Raw genomic sequence first — 22,096 nt, 5'->3', positions numbered from 1 at the left:
CACCTGCTGGAGCACAGGCAGACACTCACCTTCTTCTAGGAAGATCCAGGACCATGCAAACCGCTTCCAAGCCCACACACCTGGGGCTCCCGACTTCACCTGCCACTGCTCTCTCTGCCCTGCCACTGCCCTCTTCCATAGCAAGCTCTTTCCAGCCTCTGGACCTCCATGCTTGCTGGTCCCTGGGCCAAGAATACTTCTCTTGTATGTCTCAGCCAGGCCGTTCTTGGCCCAGACCCTCCTCCCATCACTCTCTTGACTTTCATTCACTCCCTGTCACTACTGCAAATAATCGCCCTCTCCTTCAGGAAGCAGACTGCCGTGATGGGTATTAAGGAGGGCACATATTGCACGGTGCACTGGGTGTTATACACAAGTAATGAATCATGGAACTTTACATCAAAAACTAGGGATGTACTGTATGGTGACTAACATAACATAATTAAAAAAAAAAAAAAAGGAAGCTGACTTCCGGAGGGGAAGGACCCTCTTGTTCGCTGATGTGTCCCCAGTGCCTAGAACAGTGCCTGGCACAGAGAGGCCCGCGATAGGAAGGAACAAGCTTTCCAGTGAGTGGGTGTTTGTGTCCATTTTACAAGTGAGCAAACTGAGGTTAAATAGTTGTCCCAGCAGGTAAGTGGGGACCTGGAAGTTGAGAGCAGGCCTGTCTGATCACAAACCTTGGGCTCCCACCTCCACCCTGTGCACCTCACTACTGAGGAGAACTGATGGGGAAGGGGTGTCCCCTGCAACAGCCAGGCCCCAGCCATCCTCAGCCCCGGGGCAGTGGCGGGCAGAGGAGGCCTAGCCTCCCAAGTCGGGTGCCAGGGGCCAAACTGTACACAAGGCCAAAGGGACAGGACCAGCTGGCTGGAGATAAAGGGCCAATGGCAGCTCTCCAGTAACCAGGGTTCCAGCCCTGCCCTCTGGTGACCAACTGGGGGGCTCTAAACGGTGCCTGCCTCTCTCTGGGCATCAGGGCACCATCTTTAAAATGACATCACTACCCTCATCCTACAAATTCTAAACTTTAATAGACACTACCCAATTCCCTTCTCAAAAGGGGGATCTGGATGACTTCAGTCTTACACAGTTTCTGTATCCCATAGGTTACAAGTAATATTTCCTTCTTATTTTAATCTTCATTTTGAAAATGATTAGTGAGGTGGGACAGATCTTCCTGTGGTGTCCGGCCCATTTGTCTTTTTCTTTGAATTACTTGTAATATCTTTACCCGTTCTCCCACCTTGGGTTGTTCCTGTTTTTCTTATTGATTTCTAGGAGCTCTTTGTATATTAAGAATGACAACCCTTGGCCTACTGTGTGTAAGTGGCTTTGATGAGACTGAATATGTAACAGAGGGTTGCAAACATGACATGTGCTTTTTTTTCTCCCTCTTTCTTATTCTCTGTTATATCTCTAAAACCTAGTCCTTAATTATTTGGACAGATCTCTAAGCTTTCTGGCATTAAAAAACCCAGCCCAGTGCTAAATTTTAAACACATAGATCTAATTCCAAGCTCTCTCCTTTCCCATCACTGACTTGGCTCCTGACTCCATTATCTGCCCTGTGGAGAGATGTGTCATGCTCTCTCCCTCCCTTGCATGTTGGGGAGCAGAAAAAGGGATGGGGACAGCAGTCTCTTACTTCTCTGGTGCTGCTGTGGCCTTGCAACACTCAGCACTGAATAAACTGGGGGCCCCATCACCAGTGAGCAGCAGGGCAGGGGGTCAGGTCCAAATGTTCCTATGCCTCCCTTATGCTCCCCGACCCCGCAGGTGTTGTCACTGCGGCAGGAGTGTGATTTATCGGGGAAGAAGAATGGGCTCTCCTTCTTCCTATCTTCCTAGCTCCCTCACCACCCCTTGGTGCCCCCACAGCCTCTTGCCTCCTTGGGTTGGGAATCTACAGCTTGGATCGAGATCAACTGTCTTCTTCAGTCCCTTTGGCAGAGAACTAGACAAATGGTATCAGTGCAGTCTTCCCCAGGCCTGCTCCGGCCCCTTCAGCAGCTCTCACTCATTCGCTGTTCTCCCCAGTAGACACGGGGAGTCAGTAAATGTGTATCCATCAGGGAATGAAATGTCATTTCCATGGTCTTCAGGTCCCCGCTAAACGATGAGTGATTCTCTTGCCACCCCAGCTGGGTTTAGGGAGGTGGGGAAGCACCCAGCCCTGCCCCAGCCCCTGGTGGGACAATTTTTGGGGATCCTCTTCAGAAATTTTTGGGGATCCTCTTCAGAAATCCATTTACAGGGGCGCCTGGGTAGCGCAGTCGTTAAGCATCTGCCTTCAGTTCAGGTCATGATGCCAGGGTCCTGGGATCGAGCCCCGCGTCAGGCCCCTGCTCAGTGGGAAGCCTGCTTCTCCCTCTCACACTCCCCCTGCTTGTGTTCCCTCTCTCTCTGTCTCTCTTGCTGTCAAATAAATAAATGAAATCTTAAAAAAAAAAAGAAAAAGAAAAGAAAAGAAATCCATTTGCACAGGCTGGGGAGGTGGCGGGGGAGTGCAAAGGCAGTTGCCCCCCTCACTAAGCCCTGAGGCAGGTGTCAGGCCCCAATTTCATACTCACGAGGCAGCTCTCTTTAGAACACGGTGGCAGGGATGGGGAGGACTCAGAGACTGTTTCCACCCTTTGTCACCAGTTTTGGAGCAGCAAGATAAGTCCTGTTCATTCATTCATTCAACAAACATTTACAGAGCACCCGGCGTACCCAGCACTGTGCATGGCACTGGGAGGAGGGCTGAAAAAGACAGAGAGCCTGGGAAATTTACCTTCCAGTCTAGAATCATATTGTGCATCTTTCCAAAATCTTTCAACAGGTCTGTGATTTGTCTTTTAATTTTGTCTAATAAATCAAATAAAAGCAAACAAGAGGGGGTTTTTTGTTTCTTGTTTTCACCCTTATGTTCCTGGAGTCTAGGAAAGGCCTGGTACATTGCAGGTATTCAAGAAATACCTGCCTCGTGGGAGGACGGATAAATGAATATTGGACCCTTATGCACAAAGAGTTTTGACAGATGGAGACACTGAGGCTCAGAGACAGGGAGGAACTTGCCCTAGGACCCAAAGGTCTGACACAAGAGTCCACATCTGGGGCTCTCTCCCTTCTGCTAGGATTTGAGAGGGGAAGGGAGACTGTGGGAAGAGGCCAGACCCAGCATTGGGTCAGTGATGACGCTTAACCCATGCCTGGAGGCCCAACTAGATTCTTGACTCTGTCACCCCTCGGAACCTCCTGGTCCCCAGGGTGCTGGCTAAGAGGAGCTGCCGCTGTCCCTGGAGCACGGACGGGGTCTGGCATGAAGACCAGCCCTGATTTTTAGACCTGGTCCCCTTACCTGATGCTTACTGGGAGTGGGGCCCCAGGATTTCTCTGTGCTGAGCACTGATCGTATACCCAAAGCTTCCTTGGGCTTAATTTTATGAGGTGAGGAGGGTGTCTATGTTGGGCCTGTTCTGAGGGTTAGATTGTCCCTAATATTTATAAAACCACCAGTTCCTAAGACTACCTGGCTTTAAATCTCAGCTTGCCACTGATCAGCTGTGGGATCCTGAGCAACTTACTTACCCTCTCTGTGCCTTAACTTCTTTGTCTGTAAGAGGAGATAATAGCACCTCATAGGATTGTTGCGACAGTCTGGCCCTGTCGGAGCTGCACACTGCTCAGATACCCCACTATGAGTCACCTACCGTCTGCTACACCCTGTTCCGACTGTCTCACTCACCAACTTACTGGACCTTCACAGCAACATAAGAAGACAGTTAGAATCCCCATTTTACAGATGGGGAAACTGAGGCTCAGAGAGGTTAGGTGGAGGTTTGAACCCAGTCTTTGTCTCCAGCCAGTGCAGCTAACTGCTCTGCCACCTCCTCCCACCCCCCGCCATTGGCACTGTGGCACTTCGAGGCTTGGACGGTCCTTAGAGATGATCCCAGCGCCCCCCCCGGGGGGTGCTGCCTCCAGAAGTGGGTGACGGGAACCAAAAGGATCGGACTCAAGATCCTCACCCTCACACCCAGCCAGGTTTCAGCAAAGCAGCTCCAACCTTACCTGCCTTACTAACTCAGCGCCCATATCCCATCTCATTACGGGGAAAAAGAAGCCTTCCTTGCCTGAAAATATCTTAAAAGCCCTCTATCAAGACCAATCCTTTATGCTTCTGCTGGGGAAACTGAGGGGTGGGGCGATAAGGAACTCTGCCAAGATCATGCAAGGAGTCTGAGTCCAAGCCGAGACAGGTACCACCGTCCTGGTCCCCAGCCCTGCACTCTGTCACCCACAGGACTCCCGCAGGACAAAGGAAAGGAGGTTGCTTGTAGAACTGTCAAACCTGGGACCTTTCTCAGAGTAATCTTCAGAATCCGGGCTTTCCAGTTCCTCTTAGAAAGTTTCCCCTACATCTGAAACGAATGGTGTACTATATGTAGGCTAATTGAATTTAAATAATAACAAAATGAAAGCTTCCCCTCCCTTCCCTGGAATGCTGGCATTCACATCCTCTCCAGGGCATGGCCCCCCTCCCATGGCATGTGGCACTGGGTCTCCAGATTGGCTGGACATGTCCCACCAAGGTCCTAACTGCGGCAAACGCCCTCTTACTCAGCCAGAGCTGGTTTTAGAGCCTCCCAAAGAGCCAGGAGAGGCCTCCGCAAATAAAGAGCAACGGGGAATCCTAAGCGCCCCAGGAGAGGGAATGGGAATTAGCAGCTGGGGTTGACGGAGCCCCAGCACTCCCAGGTACTTTGCATGCAGGTCTCAGGCCACTTCACAGCAGCCAAGTGGGGTTAGAGAGGATCAGAGAAGAACGAGACCTGCCCATGGTCACACAGCAAACCCCAGAAAGCCAGCACTGGGAGGAGCCAGAATCTGTCTCAGTCCACCCCAGCCGACAAGTCCTCACTGAGCAACTACTGTGTACCAGGCACCTACCCTGCCCGGCTCTAGGGCTATGGCAGTAAGCAAGCGAGAATCACACCTGCAGCTGGGAGGCGCCGTTCATGGGAGGGGCGTGAGGTGTCTGGAGCACCTGCTTTGCACTGTTCTGAGCAGAATGCATTTGGTCCTCACACTATCCCTGGGAGGTGCATACAGAAGAAAGGCTCCAAGCGTCGCAGCAAACTGTCAGGGACACTCACATGGAAAACCTGTGCCTGTAGCTGAAAGAGAAAAGGAACTGTTTTCTCAATATTTTTTTTTCAAAAGAATGGCAACTGCACCTGCTTGACGATTTTGTGACCATTGCACATGTAGGACAAGGCATGACAGTTTCTTACACGATCTCACATACTTGACAACAGGATGCCACTTTCACATGCAAGACGGTTTTGTGCCAATGCTATAGGCAGACTGATTTTCTGACAGTTTTACACTCGGGACGGCTGCAAGGTGATCTATGTTCATGGATAACAGGGAGCCGAGCTCTGGGGAGATGGGTATCAGAGGAGCCACCTAGTCCCAGTCTCCGCTGGCTGCTCCTACCCCCCGTGTGGCTTGCTGAATGATGAGAGATCCGATAGCAATCCTTTTTTACAAAAAATGATGATTTTTCTGAGGGTCAGTAATGTGGCTTTCCCCTGTACCTGCGGGGCTCCCATGAGGAACACAAGTGTGACCGCCCTTGATGAGTGGTTAATGGAGAGCAGAATGCCTCTGCCGGGGGCAGGGTGGCTCGTTAGGGGAAAGGGAAGCAGAGATTTGGTTTGGGGGGGGGGTGCCAGGCACCAGAAGCCTGCTCTGAACCTAGCAGGAGGGCCAGGCAGGGGCAGCACAGGGCAGGGACTTCATGCTTCAACCCTGAGCACTAGAAACCTTTTGAGGTGGGTTTCCCCTGCCCGCCCACACCCACCACTGTACCAGCAGCATGCACACTCAGGCACAAACAAACCCAGCCCTTCCCCTTCCTGCCTTGCTGAACTTGGGACTGTCCCCAAATTGGGCTACTTGGGAAGGCCCTCCCATGAGTGGTAAGAGGGGCCAGGTTGCCCTTGCAAATATTACCCCGGCCTCTCATGCATCATCAGGCCCCTAGGGCAAGGTGCTGTCTGGGGACTCTGTCTAGCTCCTCTCTGTCCAGGGGTTGACCTTTGATCCTCAGTCGGCTCACCTGTATAACGAGGAGTAATAACAGCGCCAATCTCCTTGATTCTGAAAATGAGGTCAGGGACCAGCCATCATCAGCCTCCCGGGGGAGCTTTGTAGAAAAGCCGAATCTCAGACCCCACCCCAGACCTTTAGTATCAAAATCTACCTTTGCACCCAAGAGCCCCGGGCACTCCATGTGCCGCCCCATCACACGGCCATAAGCTTTCAACCAAACCCACGTATGGAGAGGCAGCGTCGCCTCTGCTTTTCATAAGCAGCGCCAGGCGATTCTACGTGGATTGAAATCAAAGGATCACCACGGGCTGGGAAAGAGCAGGTATGGGTATGAACCCTGGCTCCCCACCACCCTCCATCCTGCCTTCCCCCCAGGGTCTGTAAAGCATTCCTTCTGGATCCGAATCAGTGGCTGGGGTGGGGCCAGGCCCTTCCCCGCCTCCCAAAGCCCTGGTGGGGGCACCAGGAAAATCCCTCACAGAGAGTTTGGAAGGGACCTGAAGGAAGAACTAAATAGGGACAGGTGTTCGCTCCCCGGGGTGAAGGCACACGTGCTAACCTGCTCCACGTGCCGGGGCTGAGCTCAGCAGAGGGGAGAATGAAGGAGACCTGCCAAAGAGGCAGGCTCAGTCCCCGGACGGCCTGTACTGGGCAGCCGTGCCAACTTCCTGTCTCGGTTAAGGTCAAATGGACGTGGAGGGAGGCAGTGGCCTAAGCACAGCACTGGGAACTTGGCAAGGCCCTAGTAGGGGGCCGGGGGGCCGTGTTGTTCAGCGTGGAGGACTGAAGGAGGCAGGGGGTACACTGGCACCTGCGAGACGGCATGGCCTCGAGGTGAAGCTTTTGGCTTCTGGAGTCACCCCGCCCGGGGCTGACTGTCTGCTGCACCTCCTACTACGTGCTGTTGGGCAGGCAGCAGCACTGCCCTGGGCCTCAGTTGTCTGCTCTCTGGAATGGGTACGATGGTAGTCCTCCCGTGAATTTTGCAGCACCTCCACGTGGGGTGGTGAGCGGCTCTGGAAAAGACTGAGGCTGGGAGGGGCGGTATTTGTCAGGATGATTTGGATGAGCGAAAGCAAGGTGCTGACTCGTCTGCATGGGGCGCTGTGGTTTTTTCCCTGCCCTCCTGGGGCTCACCCTTCAGGGGCGGAAAAGGGACATCATCAACTTCCTTTGCAATATGTGAACCTGGCCCTCCCACCCCAGCTGCAGTTCTCTGAGGACAAAGTGCAAAGCTATGGAAACTTGAAGGAGAGCACTCCAAACTGTGCCCCGGGCCTCGATGGAGCAACTTGGGGCGCCTCCCATGTCTCTCACAAATATCGAATAATAAATAGTGTCCGTTTGTCTGCCATGGGTTGTGCTAAGCACTTTGCATGGATGAGCTCATGTCATTTCAGACAAGTGTCTGGGAGCTGGTTGCTGCTATTGTCCCCATTTTGCAGAAGAGGAGACTGAGATTCAGAGTAGTGAAACTGCTTGCCTAAGCTCACCCAGCCAGGAAGTGGTGGTTTGTCAGCCTCCAAAACCAAGACCACCCCAACGTTCTGCTGAATGTGAGGCCATCTAGGATCCCCCCTGGGTACTGAGAAGAGGCTGGGGGGATGAAGACCTTTAGCCCTGCACCCCGTGGGAGACTACAGGCTGGGAGTCCTCTCCAGGGCCCATCCCTTGCCGGGGATGGTGCAATCTGCCCCCCAGTCAGGGATGTGCCGCGGGCTCCCCTGAGCTAGCTTAGTGGCAGTGACTGCCTCCCATATGTGGTGGCCTGAGTGGACAGGCGGGAGCCCAGATGTTGTTTATTTCCTTTGGTCATCAGTGACATGTGTCCCCCACTGCCAGGCGAGGATCAGAGGACACACTGCCCAGCGCTCTCTGCATGCCCCTTCATTTCCACCATGGTTCTGGATCCTTCCCAGGGACAGAGCAGGACTCAGGGCAGGGACTGGCCCTCCTCAGGTCGCATGGCCTTGGGGCAAGGGGCAGCAGTCTCTCTCCATCCCCATCCTTCACACCCCCCAGGGAGACCTTCGGGGACAGCTGTGTTAAATCCTCAGTCAACCATGACACACGATGTTCTCATGCTAGGCGCACTTCCCTGGGCACACCCCAATTAGGAAGAAACTCCACCCCCCAAAAATGTTGACATCAAAATAAAAAGTTCTGCACTGATTGCCCAAGCAAGTCCCAAATCACAGACTCCCCAGATGCGTGGCAGGTGGCGATAGGAATGATCCTGAGCCCTGGTCGGTGTCAGGCCTGCTGGGGTCCTCACAACGTCCCCTGGAAGGTCAGCCAGTATGACGCTTATTTTACAGGTGGGAAAACAGAAGCCCAGAGAGGTTAAGGCACAAGTTCAAGGTCACATGGGCAAGGATAAGGTGCAGAACTGGGATTTGAACCCACATAGTCTGGCTCTTAATCCGACTCCAGGCTTCAAGTGTGGTCCCAGGACCACCAGCACAAGCAGCCCCTGGGAACCTGTTAGCAGTGCGCGTTCTCAAACCCGGCCCAAACCCACCAAATGACCAGCCCATGGGGGAGACCCAGCTAGCTGTGTTTTAACAAGTCCAAGGTGAATCGGATGCATGCCCCCCATGTTTGAGAACCCCTGCTCTACATTGCCTCCTAACACCAGTGAGTGAGGTGGGTGTGAGATAAACGGAGGCTCAAAGATGATAATACAGGGCAGCCGACCTTTGCCCTCAGTGCCGGGGATCATTAAAGGGAATGGTGGGGCAGCCTGGCGAGCCTGTGCCCAACTGTGTAACTTCAATCAATCATTGCCTTATGGGAATGCAGGCCCAGTGTTGGTAGATACTCGGATTTTTTCCAGAGAGGTCCAAATTCCAGCTTTTTATGTGAAATCTGTTTTTTTTAATGTCAGCCATCTATCCAAATTAGGGTTCTTTTGTTTGTTTCTTGTTTTGTTTTGCTTTGTTTTGTTTTGTTTTGTTTTAAGTGTGGGGGTGGATTTCTCAACTTGGGTATTACGGATTTTTCGGTGACAGACTCGCTGTGGGCTGCTGAGGACGTGAACCTGTCTGGGAGAACATGTAATCTTTGGGGTCTTAGATGTCACCCTCTGCCTTTTGACCCCCTTCAGAAAGCTCTGCAGGCTGAGGGTGGGTGGAGGCATGATATAGCAGAGATGACCTTGAATCCACTCGAAATCCCCAAATGGAAAAAATACAGAGATCCCTCGCAAACGTTGCGGTGTTGACTCCTATTGCTATGAGGTGCCTGGGGTTGTTCTCAGGCTGTGGGTCACCCGGAGGTTGGGAACCCTTGTTGGCAGACACAGGTCATTCCCTGATCCCAACAGAAAGGATAAACCCGCCCTTCACCCAAGACCAATACTCCTTCTCATGGCGGCCCTAAAGACCATCTCCCTGGGCCCTGCTGACCAGGAGCACCTCTGGTCTCTGTTTGCTCACCTGTGAAAGGGAAGAGGGTCCAAGTGGGGCCTGACATCCCTCCATGGGCCATGACAGTGAGGGAGCAGGAAAGGAACTTGACCTTACATTGATAAAGAAGCACATACTATGTGCCAGGCACTCGCTGTTTTGTTCGCACACACCTCCTATCAAGGCCCATGAGAGTAGGAATTGCTACCACAGGTTTTCAGATGGGGAAACTGAGGCCCACAGAGATGAGGGTACTGGTCCAAGGTCACTCCATGCGTGGTGGAGCCAGGGTTGGAACCTGGGCACCTGCACCATAACGCATGTCCTTAGATTTCTGAAGGCACAGAACAGGTCATCGCTTCAATGTGACAACAATAGCCACAGTGTATCCAGCGTATGGGGGGGCCTGCTTTGTGCCGGGCTCAAAGCCCAGAGTTTTCCAGGAACCGTCTCTTTTAATTACAACAACCCTGCAAGATAAGCCTTATCACCCCCTTTTACACTAGAGTGAGCTCAGAGAGCTAAAGCACTTTGCCCGTGATCACACAGCTGCCCCCCGAAGCACATAACCATAGAGCCCCTCGCACTGGGCCTGACGCAGAGTACTTTTGGTTGGGGGCATGGATGGATGGATGGATGAACGGATCGCTCAACCCCGGGCTAGCGCACGCATTCAGAATTGCTATAAGCCTGCGTCCCTTTGGAAACTGCCAAGCCTGATGTGATCCATTCCACTGTCATTTGCTTGGGGAAAGACGAAGTGACTCAGATGTCATTCCAAACCCATCCACCCACTGGAGTAAAACAGGGCCATGCGCTTGGGGCCTGGTATTTTGAGTGGAGGAGAATGGTTGTGATCATGGGAGACAACTGATAAAGGAAATCACATGGGGTGCCATCCCCTCTGATGCCCCCTGAAAACCCAGGGGGTTGCAGGTAGAGCTCGAATGCTTTCATTTAGAAATGTGCACCTGAGCTGGGAGAGGCCAGTGATGAAGGCCAGGAGACAGTTGAGGTATAAAAGAAGTGAGGGGCTTTCAAAGCATGTTCCCTAAAACCCAAGGCCCATTGGGAACCATGGTAGGCAGGCTGGGTGGCTGGGGCTCCAGGTCCCTTGGCCTTGAGGGAACTGGAACCTGGGCTTAGATGATGGTCAGAAACTTTGCCTTTTGGGGTCCATGAGGTTTCTTGTTGCTTTATTCTCTCTGCATATGATGTGTTTCTTTCTCTCTCTGCTTCTGTATATTAGTCAGGAGTCTCTGGTTGTAAGTGACAGAAAACCTAACCCAAAGTGTCTTGAGAAAAGAAGAGAATTTAAGGACCCTCTCAGGGGTGAATCCAGGTGCACACACAATCTCTTAGCTCTGCTGCTGCTTTGTGGCCTCCATTCTCGGGACACCGTTCTGTCATGTGGTGCCCAATGGCTCTCGTTTACATCTTCCTAATCCAAATAGAGTGGAAAAGAAAATTCATGTACGTGCATATGTGTGTGCACACACACACACACATTAACCACGCCCCCCAAAAAAATCTCAAGACTAGATCTTGTTGAGACGTGTGCCTATGTCTGAACCAACCACTACAGTCAAGAGGACCTGGGGTGAAGTGCATCTGGCTGGAAAGACTCCACATGAACCTCGAAGTCAGAGAGTACAGACGGATGGGGTCTCTGTTAGCAGAGAGAGGGGCCACAGATGCTAGTGCCCACCGAATCTTCTCACACATGGGCACTACCCTGCCCTCCTGCAAATGTCCTTAGATCAAGAGGCCAACCCAGACCAGTGACTGCTGGCCCGAAGTTAAAATTCTCAAGACAGATGGTCTAATTGACCAGGCAGGAAGAGCCATCAGTCCCTAGTTCAGTCTGTCCACTGGCCACTTGTCCATTGGCCAAAGGACAGGGTCATGCAATTCAAGCATGGTTGCCAGGTCTGGTTGTCAGGAAAAGGAGATGGTGAGCAGGGAAGACACATCCAAAATACCTATTACATTTATTTTGGACTTATTATAACGTACATTCCTGGGCCCGAACCAGACACCTTACAAGACCCCCTGGGGATTCTTACGCACAGTCAAGTTTAAGAACTATCATGTTTGAATCTTTCTGTTTTTCTTAGGACTTTATTTGAGAGAGAGTAAGTGAGAGAGAGAGCACAAGCTGGAGGGGGTGGAGAAGAAGCAGAGGGAGAAGCAGACTCCCCACTGAGCAGGGACCCTGCTGCAGGACTTGATCCCAAGACCCTGGGATCATGACTTGAGCAGAAGGAAGACGCTTAACCAATTGAGCCACCCAGGCGCCCCTATGTTTGGATCTTTCTAAAGCATCATTATACAAACTCTCATGGACATCACTTATTATTCATAGGATTATCATTCAAGTCTCTACACCCATGACCTTGGGGAGGAAAGAAATAGCATTGCTCTTTCCAACAAGTTACAGAGATGTGATGAAAAGCCAGAGTGAGGCCGTCCGAATTGAAAGTCAGAGGTGACATTACAACATAGAGGCACTAGAGGGCACCCTAGCCCACCACCAGGAACAAGCACGCGAAAGGAGGCAAAGCTATCTCTTCAAACACCTGAGTTTGAAAGAAGTCAGTTGAGATCCATCCCCTGCATGCACACTCGTGTACACACACACACACACACACACACACACCATCCGAGGTCAGGGGAGGCTCCTTATCAGATTCTTCCGTCTTCAGCATTGTTGAAACGTCACTGTACAAATAATGCTGTAGCTCTCATTGCCATTTGGCCCCCTGACCTTGGGGAAGGTTCCACCGCTTGTGGCCTCAGGATCCCCAGAGCAACTGCAGGGGTCGGGCTGAATGATTCCTAAGCTCTTGCCAGAGACCGGTGAGAAAGAGTTTGCTTTGTCCCGTCTGTGTTACCATTCAGCCACTCCTGTGGGCTTCAGGCCTCCCACCAGCTGTGAGGTCCCGTGATGGCGGGGGGCCGTGCATGGCTCATCCCTACCGCCCCAGGCTCGGCCTGACACACAGGAGCCCTGAACGAATGCTCCAAGTGGGCAGTGGAGGCTGGCTGACGGGGTCCCCGCCTCCATGCATGCTGCAGGACCCTGGGAGCACCTCTCACCTCCCTGAGCCTATCTGCTCATCTGCAAAGTGGGCAAGGACACCCATGCCGGCTGTGAGTCTCTGTCCACACACTCAGTTGCAGGGAATGTTATTCTGTTTTTCTCTAACTGAACCTAATTTCTACTTCGAACTCCTATTCCGCCGGATGGCAGAGATCACCTCAAGCCAAGCGAGGGTCCCTTTGCTCTTTGTTGTGGGGCCGCATCTCAGGTCCAGCAGGATTACATAGCACCAAGGCACTGAGGAGAGGTACCCTGGTCTCCACTGACGTCACCCTGTGCCCACCTGCGAGGCTGAAGAGCCCACAGCATCAGCCATGCTCATGCAGTCTTCAGTATCTGTCAGAAAGTTCCACCGGCCTGGGGCGCCTGAGTGGCAGCGTTGTTACTGCCTAAGGCTCAGGGCGTGATCCCAGCGTTATGGGATCGAGCCCCACATCAGGGTCCTCCCCTATGAGCCTGCTTCTTCCTCCCCCACTCCCCCTGCTTGTGGTCCCTCTGTCACTGGCTGTCTCTCTCTGTCAAATAAATAAATAAATAAATCTTAAAAAAGTAAAGAAAAGAAAGTTCCACTGGCCTAAACAAGAGGGGCGACACTTTCCTCCCTCTCCTATTCAAGAATCTGAGGTAGACAGCCCTGGGTTAGCATGGCCGCGCCACGGCCTCTCTGCCAGGTCCCTCTGCCCCCTGCATCGCCCCTGGCTCCGGCTTCCAAGTCCAAGTCCGCAATCCCACGGGCAGAGGAAAAAGGGCAGGAAAGCAGAGCCGCCCTTCTTTAAAGGTCATTCCCAGAGTGTGGCACGGGACACTCCCCCTTGAAGCCGATTGGTCAGAACTTAGGCACCGCATCTTATACCTCTGCAAAGGAGCCTGGGAAATGTAGTCTTTATTCTTGGAAGCCATGCCTTTGGCTAAACCTAAGGGTTCCCTTATTTAGGAGAGAACGGACCTGGGAGCATAACTAACATAGGGCTCATGGCTGCAGGTCTCCACGGCTCTCAGAACTTCTGTCACCTTCTCCTCCCCCAAACGTCAGCTTGAGGATGGGCCAGGGCTTGGGGAAGGAAGCTGGGAGAGGTAGGAGTAGAAGATAGTCCTCTTCCCTCCCCCAGCCTTCCCCCAAGCCCCCCACACAATAGAAGCTAAACATTTTTGTAAATATATTTTTATTGTAAAGTATTTCAAACCTACAGTCAAGAATAAAAACCACAATGAACATTTGCGTACCTTTCCCCACTTCTTGCCTGGGAGGAGCCACATCCTGAATTCGATGTTTATCAGTCCCTTGCATCTTCTACTCTTTTTTTTTTTTTTAAAGATTTTATTTATTTATTCGACAGAGATAGAGACAGCGCGAGAGAGGGAACACAAGCAGGGGGAGTGGGAGAGGAAGAAGCAGGCCCATAGCGGAGGAGCCTGATGTGGGGCTCGGTCCCAGAACGCCGGGATCACGCCCTGAGCCGAAGGCAGACGCTTAACCGCTGTGCCACCCAGGCGCCCCTGCATCTTCTACTCTTAATACAAATATTAGTATCATACATGTCCCAGAGTCTCATTTGGGCAGGGCTTTGAACTCTATACAAATGGCTTCTTCCTCTATGATTCATTGTGCACTTTGCATTTTCGCTGTCAGCATTGTCTCTGAGAGGTATCTGTGAGGACAGCTGCAATTCCGCCTCAGTCATGCATCATGGGTCCTATATGTGGTATATGGCTGAGGTATGGGACTGCACCCCAGGGAGCTTCTTTCTTCTTTTGATGGACAGGTGTTTATAGATGTTTGCTATTAAATGATGCTGCAGCGAACATCTCTGCTCATGTTTCTTTGGGCACAGACACAAGAGTTTCTCTGTGCCTGTCGTTCTGAGAGCACAGCTCCGCCTCAGATCTACTCAGGCAGACACGCAGACACTCGGGGTGGAACCCAGCGCTGTGTGTTGTAACAGGACCTGTAGGAGAGGCTGATACAAGAGTTTGAAAAGCCCTGCTCTAGGGCTTACACCACGAGCCAAATCGCTGTGTTCAGAAAAGGCACGTTCTCAAATTTACTAGATGTTGCTGGATTTTTCTCCAGGGCTTATTTACACTCCCATCAGAAGGGAAAGTTTCTTCTCATCCTTGCCATAATAGTAATTCTGTCTTATCAGCATTGAACCTGTTTCCCATTGGGTGGGAGGTCTGGGCTCTGTTCACTTCTGAGTTGATGTTCTCTCTCCAGCCCTGGGATCCCTGTTATGACATCACACTCTCTCTCTTTACCCTCAGGTCCCTGTGGGGCTACAGCTTTGGAAATACACAACCTTTACTCTGCTCTTCTGTGGCTGTTTCTCTTCCCAGGGGCATTCGTGAGCCCGCTGGACCAGTCAGGGCTCTCAGGTGAAAGCCGCAGCAACGGGAGTGACCAGCAGGATGTGGGGGGTTCACAGGATCCAGGAATCCGGAGATCAGATTTGGAGAAATGGCAGGACCCATCCCAGAGGGGGAGGGCGGGGAAGCAGAAAAGGCCCAGACTGGTCTGGGCACACCTCACCATGACCCTCATCCTCACATAGCCCCTCACTCTTTTTGTCCAACTCCCAGGACTTGAGGTCACAGGAATGAGTATCTGATTGGTCACTGCCCATCACTGCCAACTTGAAGAAGGGCTGGACTTCCTTGGTTTCTGTTCTGGGGGGGAAAGGGGACCAGGATTTGCCCTTCTCCATGTCCTCACACAATGGGGAATTTCTCTAAAAGGCAGATAAAGCACCAATAGAAAGTGGGGTGGGGGGCAGAGCTGGAGAGTCAAGAATGTCCTATGCTGGGTGGCTGTGGGCTCAGGGGAGCCAGGGTGTGTTACTGGTTTATTAAACGGTCTGACCTGGATGGGGTATAAACGCGGAACAGTTTAACGTGTCCCCAGTTGCCTCTAAGAAGTTGCTCGGTCCTTCACGACACCCGGGCACTTTCTGACTCTCCCCAGCTCCTACCTGCAGTGGTTTTCCCCACCGCCTCTTGCTGGGACACTTGCCAGCAGCCAGCCTGCTTGGGTGAGGCCGCAGCATCAGCACTGAAGCCCGGCTACTTCTAAGGGTCCCTTGCTGCTGAGAAGCCCCTCGTGCTTGCCGTGAAAGACAACAGTGTGTCCCGCTGCTGCTTCTCCTCTCAGCTCTGCCCTTCTCTCTCCTGGCCTCTGTTCTCTGCTCAGAGAGGCATGGGAAGGGGCAGGGCTGCAGGGCTGCAACAGAAGTGAATGCCCAACTGGGGCATGAGAAGCTGGCTACACCACTTGTTGCAGGCACCCTGTCTCTGTAAGGGGCACCCTGCCTCTCTTCTCGGTTGGTTTTGGGGATTGGGAACGAGGGAAAGCCACAGCCAGCCACCCCCGCCCCAGGCTGACAACTCCGAACTCCCATGAGCCCGTCTCTCTAAGTGGTAGGCTTAATCAGGTGATGGTCAGGATAGCAGCAATGCCCTAGAGCCTTGGAGAGGCTCTCTTTCTAGGGTATTCTCTGTCTCCTTCTTCCCAGCTTTGGGTTCTGGTTGCTGCTCTGGGGCAACAAAAGTTTCCTCCCCTCAGCCCGCTATATTGATGACTCTGGGAGCATTTGATAATGGTGACTGGAGGGAGGGAGTCTTGTTCAGAAACAATGCAGGAGGACGAGGGTCTCCCCCACCCCCACATGCAAGCCCACCCCTCCCCCCCACACACACACTGAAAAATACACACTATTTCCGTAAAGGTTAAGTTTGCCTGTGAGTTATAGAAAACTCCAAATAACAATGGTTTAAATGAAACAGTGATTTTTCTCTCCTGTAAGTCTACACGGACAGACCGGGGCTGGTATAGCGGTTCTACCCTCCTCGGGGACCCGGGCTCTTTTTTCTTATTTCTCTATCATCCTCAACACATGGTTCCCACTTCATGATCCAAAGTAGCTGCATGTGTTCCAGCCATTGTGTTCACATTCCACCCATCGGGAAGGATGCGGGGATGACAAAGGGCATGTCCCTGCCCTTTAAGGCAGCTTCTTAGAAGTTGCACACACTGCTCTAGCTTATACCCCCTTGGCCAGATTGGGGTCTGGGAAATGTAGTGGTTTGTCTGGGTGGCCATGTGTTCAGCTAATATGCCTCATGACACAGTCCGAGTTGCTCACATATACGGTTTGACTATTTCTCTCCCACTGTCCCCCACCGTCCACCCTGGTCTGGCTGGCAGTGGGCACTGGTCCGGGGGGCAACTGCACCGGCTGTGTCATCTGCTCAGAGGAAAATGGCTGCTCCACCTGCCAGCAGAGACTCTTCCTGTTCATCCGCCGGGAAGGCATCCGCCAGTACGGCAAGTGCGTGCATGACTGTCCCTCCGGCTACTTCGGCGTCCGCGGCCAAGAGGTCAACAGGTGCAAAAGTACGTGGCTCCTCCCTCGTCCTGTGCTAGCGCTGGGCTCCCGAGACCTCTGGCTCGCATCCCACCTCTCACCCCAACACGGCCGCAGGACAAGTGGCGCGTGCCTGAGCCCAGACTCTCAGATACTTGCTCGGTTTCAGGCTGGCTCAGAAGCCCTAACTAAGCAAGTCAGTGCCCCCGCTGGTCTCAGCACAATAGAGCAGAAAACCCTTCACCTCTATCTAGCCTAATTTGCTGTGTGGCCTTGGGCATGTCACTCACCCTCTCTGGGCCTAGCTCAAATAGGAAAAGGTGTCCTAACTCTAATTTTCATTGTGACCTGACAGAAATCATGACCACATTTGAGCTTTGATGGAAATGCAGCAGGAAGTCCTCACTCACAGCCCAGATTTGCTGTGTGACTTTAGACAAGTCACTTGCCCTCTCTGAGCTTTGGCTCAAATGAGAAAGGGAATCTTGACCCCAGTGCAGATGAAGAAGGGAGCTCTCCAATGCAGTTCCCACACAGGTGTGGGCTTCAAAGGAGACTGAATCCTGACCCCGGTGCTGCAGAGCTCAGGCTGCTCGAAGGCCTTTCCACCTCAGGCAGGCACAGAGGGCCCCCTTCTGGGCAGCTCCTCTCACCAGGGGTGATGCCGGCTCTCTTGCAGAATGCGGGGCCACGTGTGAGAGCTGCTTCAGCCAGGACTTCTGCATCCAGTGCAAGAGGCGGTTTTTCCTGTACAAGGGGAAGTGTCTGCCCACCTGCCCGCTGGGCACCGCGGCCCAGCCCAGCACACGGGAGTGCCAGGGTGAGTGCGGGCCTCCTCGCCCTGCCTCCTTCCCTTGCGGGGCTGGTGAGGGCTGTCAGGGGACCTGGAAGAACCATAGGAGAATGTCACGTGGTGCTGGGAGGCCCAACAGGTGACATCAGGTATGCACAGGGACCCTCAATGCACTGGAGCCACCGTGAGCACCATTATTACGGTCGCTATCACTAGTGACGTCAGCTCTGTGGCTATTACCGAGGGAGGCCCCGGAGTTCACAGGAAGAGCACTGATTTTAGAATCAGACAGACCTGGGTTCAAATCCTTTTCACGTCTCCCTTTTGCCCCTCCCTGAGCCTGGCTAATCTCCCCACCCCTCCTTCAAGCGTCAGGTCAGGAGTCTCCTGCTCCAGGAAGCCTTCTGGGTCCCTTAGGCCCCTGGGACCCATGCCTCTTCTGGGCTCCGGCAGCTGCCTGTGCTGCCCCCACTACCGCACAAGCACGCTGCGCTTCCAGCCTGACATTTCTGGGTGGTGCACTCCGGGCGTCAGAGCCAGGTCTGTCTCTGCCCACTGCCGCGTAGCGCCTGGCACAGCACAAGGCACACCAGAGGCGCTCAGCCCTTGCTTAGCAAAGAACACATCTAGCAGAAGGACCACTGTTCTCAGGTCTGGAGACCCGGCTTCTGGGCCCAAGTGGATCTTAAACACTTGCCGTGTTCTGATGTGGAGCCCCTTCTCTGTTCCCTTAGCAGGCCCCTTACCTGCTCTAGGCCTCAGTGGCCTAATCTGCAAAATGGGGGAATTAATAGCTGCCCTATTCTTTGCCTACCTCTCAGGGACTCATGAAAGCATATATACATTTATATGTATTTCGAAATTGTTTCCTACTGAGAACTCTCTTGTCCCATGACCTCGTTTTGCTTCACAATAGCACGGCATAGCTTCCGCTTTCCACAGCCCATCCCAGGCACATGATCAAGGTCAAAGGATGTCCTGGCCCTAAGGGTCTCCCAGGAGACCTTCTGGCCTCTTGGCCTACCCTCCCCTTCGCAGCCTTCCCCCTGCCCCCACTCTAGCTGCCCTCCCTCAGACAAGGTCGCCAGGCCCCGGGGCTGTGCACACCTGCCTGCACCCTGCTTCCTGGATCGCCTCCTCTCCCTTTAGCTCCTCTGTCACCTCCTCCAGGAAGCCTTCCCCTCTAAAGCCAGCGGTCACTCCTGCCTCTGGCCCGGGATGCTTTAGTCTGGCACCCTTCCCATCATCACCAATAGATAGTGAAGTGTCTCCGCTCTGCTCCTTGTGAGAGCTGATGTCTTCAGGACCCCTGACCCTGCCCTGGGATCTGCAGGACACTCCCTGCCAGCTGACCTGATCTGTCTGTCTGTCTGTCCCTCTCTCCATCCTACAGAAGAATGTGAGCTGGGCCCCTGGGGCAGCTGGAGCCCCTGCACGCACAACGGGAAGACATGTGGCTCGGCCTGGGGCCTGGAGACCCGGGTGCGGGAGGCGGGACGGGCCGGGCCGGAGGAGGCGGCAACCTGCCAGGTGCTGTCGGAGTCAAGGAAGTGTCCCATCCAGAGGCCTTGCCCAGCAGGTGAGCACCGGCTGGCATTCGGGGCTGCAGCAGGCAGGGGCCCTGGGGGGGGCGCTGGGGGGCTGGGGACATCGCCTGCCCAAATAGCCCCCGTAGGGCAGCCCGAAAGTCCAAGATGAGCCATACCTTCCCGTGGGTTAAGTCCTGCCCTCCCTGGTGTCCTTTCGAAGGCAGGCTTCCCTGCCAGGGTCAGTCCCAGCTACGGGAGGGATATGTGCCTGCCTTCATCAGGACTTCTCTGCCCTTTCAGAATGACCGCCTCCCTTTTAAAACAAGGATTTCAGAGCGCCCTCTTTATGACTCCAAAGTTCATGGATAATGTAATCCCCTTGCACAGGTCATTTTTTTAAAAAATCAGTCATATAAAAGAGAAATAAAAGAAATTTCCCCACGTGGCCACACTTGGGTTCAACGCACGTTGGGACACTTAGATGAGTCAGGGCAAACGTAAGAGCTAAGGTCGGGGGCCAGAGAGGCAACTTTCCAAGAGGGGACCCCAACTCTCAACAAAGCCCAAGTAAGCCATCTGATCTCTTGGCGGGCCCCACGCTGGCAGCCTGGGGGTGCTCAGTGACGGGCGAGTGTTCAAAAACACGTGGATGGAGGGGCTTTCCCCAGCCGCGCTGGCTTTAGAAACCATGCCCTGTGCTCTCGGTGCAGAGAGGAACCCTGGCCAGAAGAAGGGCCGGAGAGACCGGCGCCCGCGCAAGGACAGGAGGCTGGACCGCACGCTGGACGTGAGGCCCCGCCCGCCGGCCTGAGGAGCCCCCCCAGGCCTGCAGCCTGCAGCCCCCCCACCCCAAGCCTGCAGCTCCCCTCCCCTCCCCCTCCTGCTGCCGCTGCTGGGACTGTATCCTCCTCTTTCCCCACCCTTCTCTTCCTCCCTGTGTCCTTCTGCCTTTCCTGCTCTCTCCTTTATTCCTGCTCTTCCTTCTGTCTCTCCTCCCTCCTGTCCTTTCCCTTCTTTCTCTTTAACTTTTTATCTGTCTGCCTTTCTTTTCCTTTTCTCCCGCTTTCCTTCCTATTCTTCCCTGTGTCCTGCTCTCTCTCTCTCTCTCACACACATGCACGCACGCACGCACACATACGCACTATCACGCACACTCTGAGAGACCAACCCTCTGTGCCTGGCTCCCTGCTGTTGTCTCTACTGCTTAAAGAAAGCAAACGTCTTTCCCTAGGCCTTTCCCTGACCTTGTCCTGACCCCACGTTCACAGAGAAGGGGTTTCCACGCGCGGAGCCCAGGCCATGGTCCAGGCAGGCTGCAAGAGTCCTGACGGCCCTGCTCCTGCTTCAGAGGAGACCCCGGAACCCGGGGCTGCGAGGGCCCCCTGCTCAGGCCAAACCCTGGAGGCCATCTCCACAGCTCGGTCTCGGGCTCCCATGGGAACCCCCTGGAAGAGGATCTGGGGGGCTCCCCATGCCCTGTCTGGACACAGATGGGGCCTCTGGCTGGACAGCCAGCCCTGTGCCTGCCTGTGGCCACAGAGTCTGCCCTCGGTGCCCGGTGACTGCCCCCCCTCGTGGTTCCCTGCCCCCTCTCCCCAAGCTGACTGTACTCCCATGTCCTTTGGGGGTTCAAGCACTGCATCCCACGGGACTGTCATCCCGGGGGAACCATGGGCCCAGCCCAGAGGAGCCCATCGAAGCCGAAAGGAATTTTGAGATTATCCAAGCTCCTCTGTTCCCCACCCTGGAGCCTCCTGCCCCTTGTACCCATGGGGAAACTGAGGCCCAAGCAGGGACTTGCCCAAGGTCACCCAGGAAACCCACGTGCTAGGCTTTCTACTTATTGGCTGCCCAGCGCAGCATATCCACAGGAAACTCTGGGAGCCTCTGGGGAGGTGATGAAGAAGGAGCAAGGGAAGATTCCTCCACTCCCCCTCACCAGCACTGAACGCTGAGCACTTGCATTTCACTGTGACAACCCCACATGCCAGGCGGGAAGAAAGAACATCGGGGAGTCTCAAGTACGACTTAGCTCAGAAGTGCGTGTGTTCTCACTGCCGTCATTCCACCATCATGGTACCTAGCCACCCCTGCTTGGCCTCCCTGAGTCCCCAGGAAGGGGTGTTCCCAGTTTGCCTTGGCACGACTGGCTGGCCTGAACTCAGACGGTCCAACAGCTAGGAGCATTGAGAGGCCAAGGCCCAAGAGGCCCCGGGGTGGCCTGGGGAAGAGGGGTTCCGCAGGCTGGAAGAAAGGCTCCAGGTGAGGAAGCAGCACCCCTCGAACTCCAAGAAAGGGCCCACCCTCAGGCTTCCCTCTCTCGGGCACAGCCCCTTGACGCCCCCCCCAAAAACCCACCCGCCTTCCTGCTTCCCCTTCACCTCTCTGAGGACAGCTGCAGCCCTTCCTCGCCTGGCCAGACCACCAGCTTCTCCTCTGCAAAAGTTTGTGCCTCTGAAATGCTCTATTGTGGTTGTTTCAAGACCCCGACTTTTTTTTTTTTTAATAAAGAGAAAAGAAAAAAGAAATTTGCAAGCGCTTCCTGGGCATTGGGTGGGTGTTATAAAACCGTGAGACGCTGGTGAGTTTGGAGTAAGTGATTCTAAACCACGTGGGTGGTTTTCCCTGGAGGGCTCAGGGCTGAGAGGACGGGGTGGGGGGGGGAGGGTTGGGGACACAGGGGGTGCTGAAAGAAGAGGAGGGACCCTCAGCCCCCACCCCCAGGATTCTCTGAAGAAGGGGGCTTAGCCACAGGCAGAAGACAGCAGCACTGTGCTCCCTACCCCCAGGCCTCTCGCCCCATG

General features: G+C 53.9%; 1 protein-coding gene across 2 annotated transcripts in view; it reads left to right on the top strand.

Annotated features, from left to right (window-relative positions):
• The window catches only part of RSPO4 (R-spondin 4), a 34,541-nt gene extending 12,772 nt beyond the window's left edge, over window positions 1-21,769 (top strand). The window contains exons 2-6 of one of the 2 annotated variants that reach the window (XM_034641829.1): window positions 16,811-16,999; window positions 17,650-17,790; window positions 19,157-19,342; window positions 20,003-20,079; window positions 20,561-21,769. In XM_034641829.1, the coding sequence (XP_034497720.1) occupies window positions 16,811-16,999; window positions 17,650-17,790; window positions 19,157-19,342; window positions 20,003-20,079; window positions 20,561-20,620 (653 nt within the window). In that variant the 3' untranslated portion in view covers window positions 20,621-21,769. Of the gene's footprint in view, window positions 1-16,810; window positions 17,000-17,649; window positions 17,791-19,156; window positions 19,343-20,002; window positions 20,137-20,560 lie in introns of those variants that run through there. The other variant, XM_034641830.1, reaches the window with a different exon arrangement.
• The last annotated feature ends 327 nt before the right edge of the window (window positions 21,770-22,096 follow it).

The sequence above is a fragment of the Ailuropoda melanoleuca genome, chromosome 13, assembly GCF_002007445.2.
Source record: "Ailuropoda melanoleuca isolate Jingjing chromosome 13, ASM200744v2, whole genome shotgun sequence".
Lineage (NCBI taxonomy): Eukaryota > Metazoa > Chordata > Mammalia > Carnivora > Ursidae > Ailuropoda > Ailuropoda melanoleuca.
Note: the sequence above shows the minus strand (reverse complement) of the source record. Positions and strands in the feature narration are given on the sequence as shown.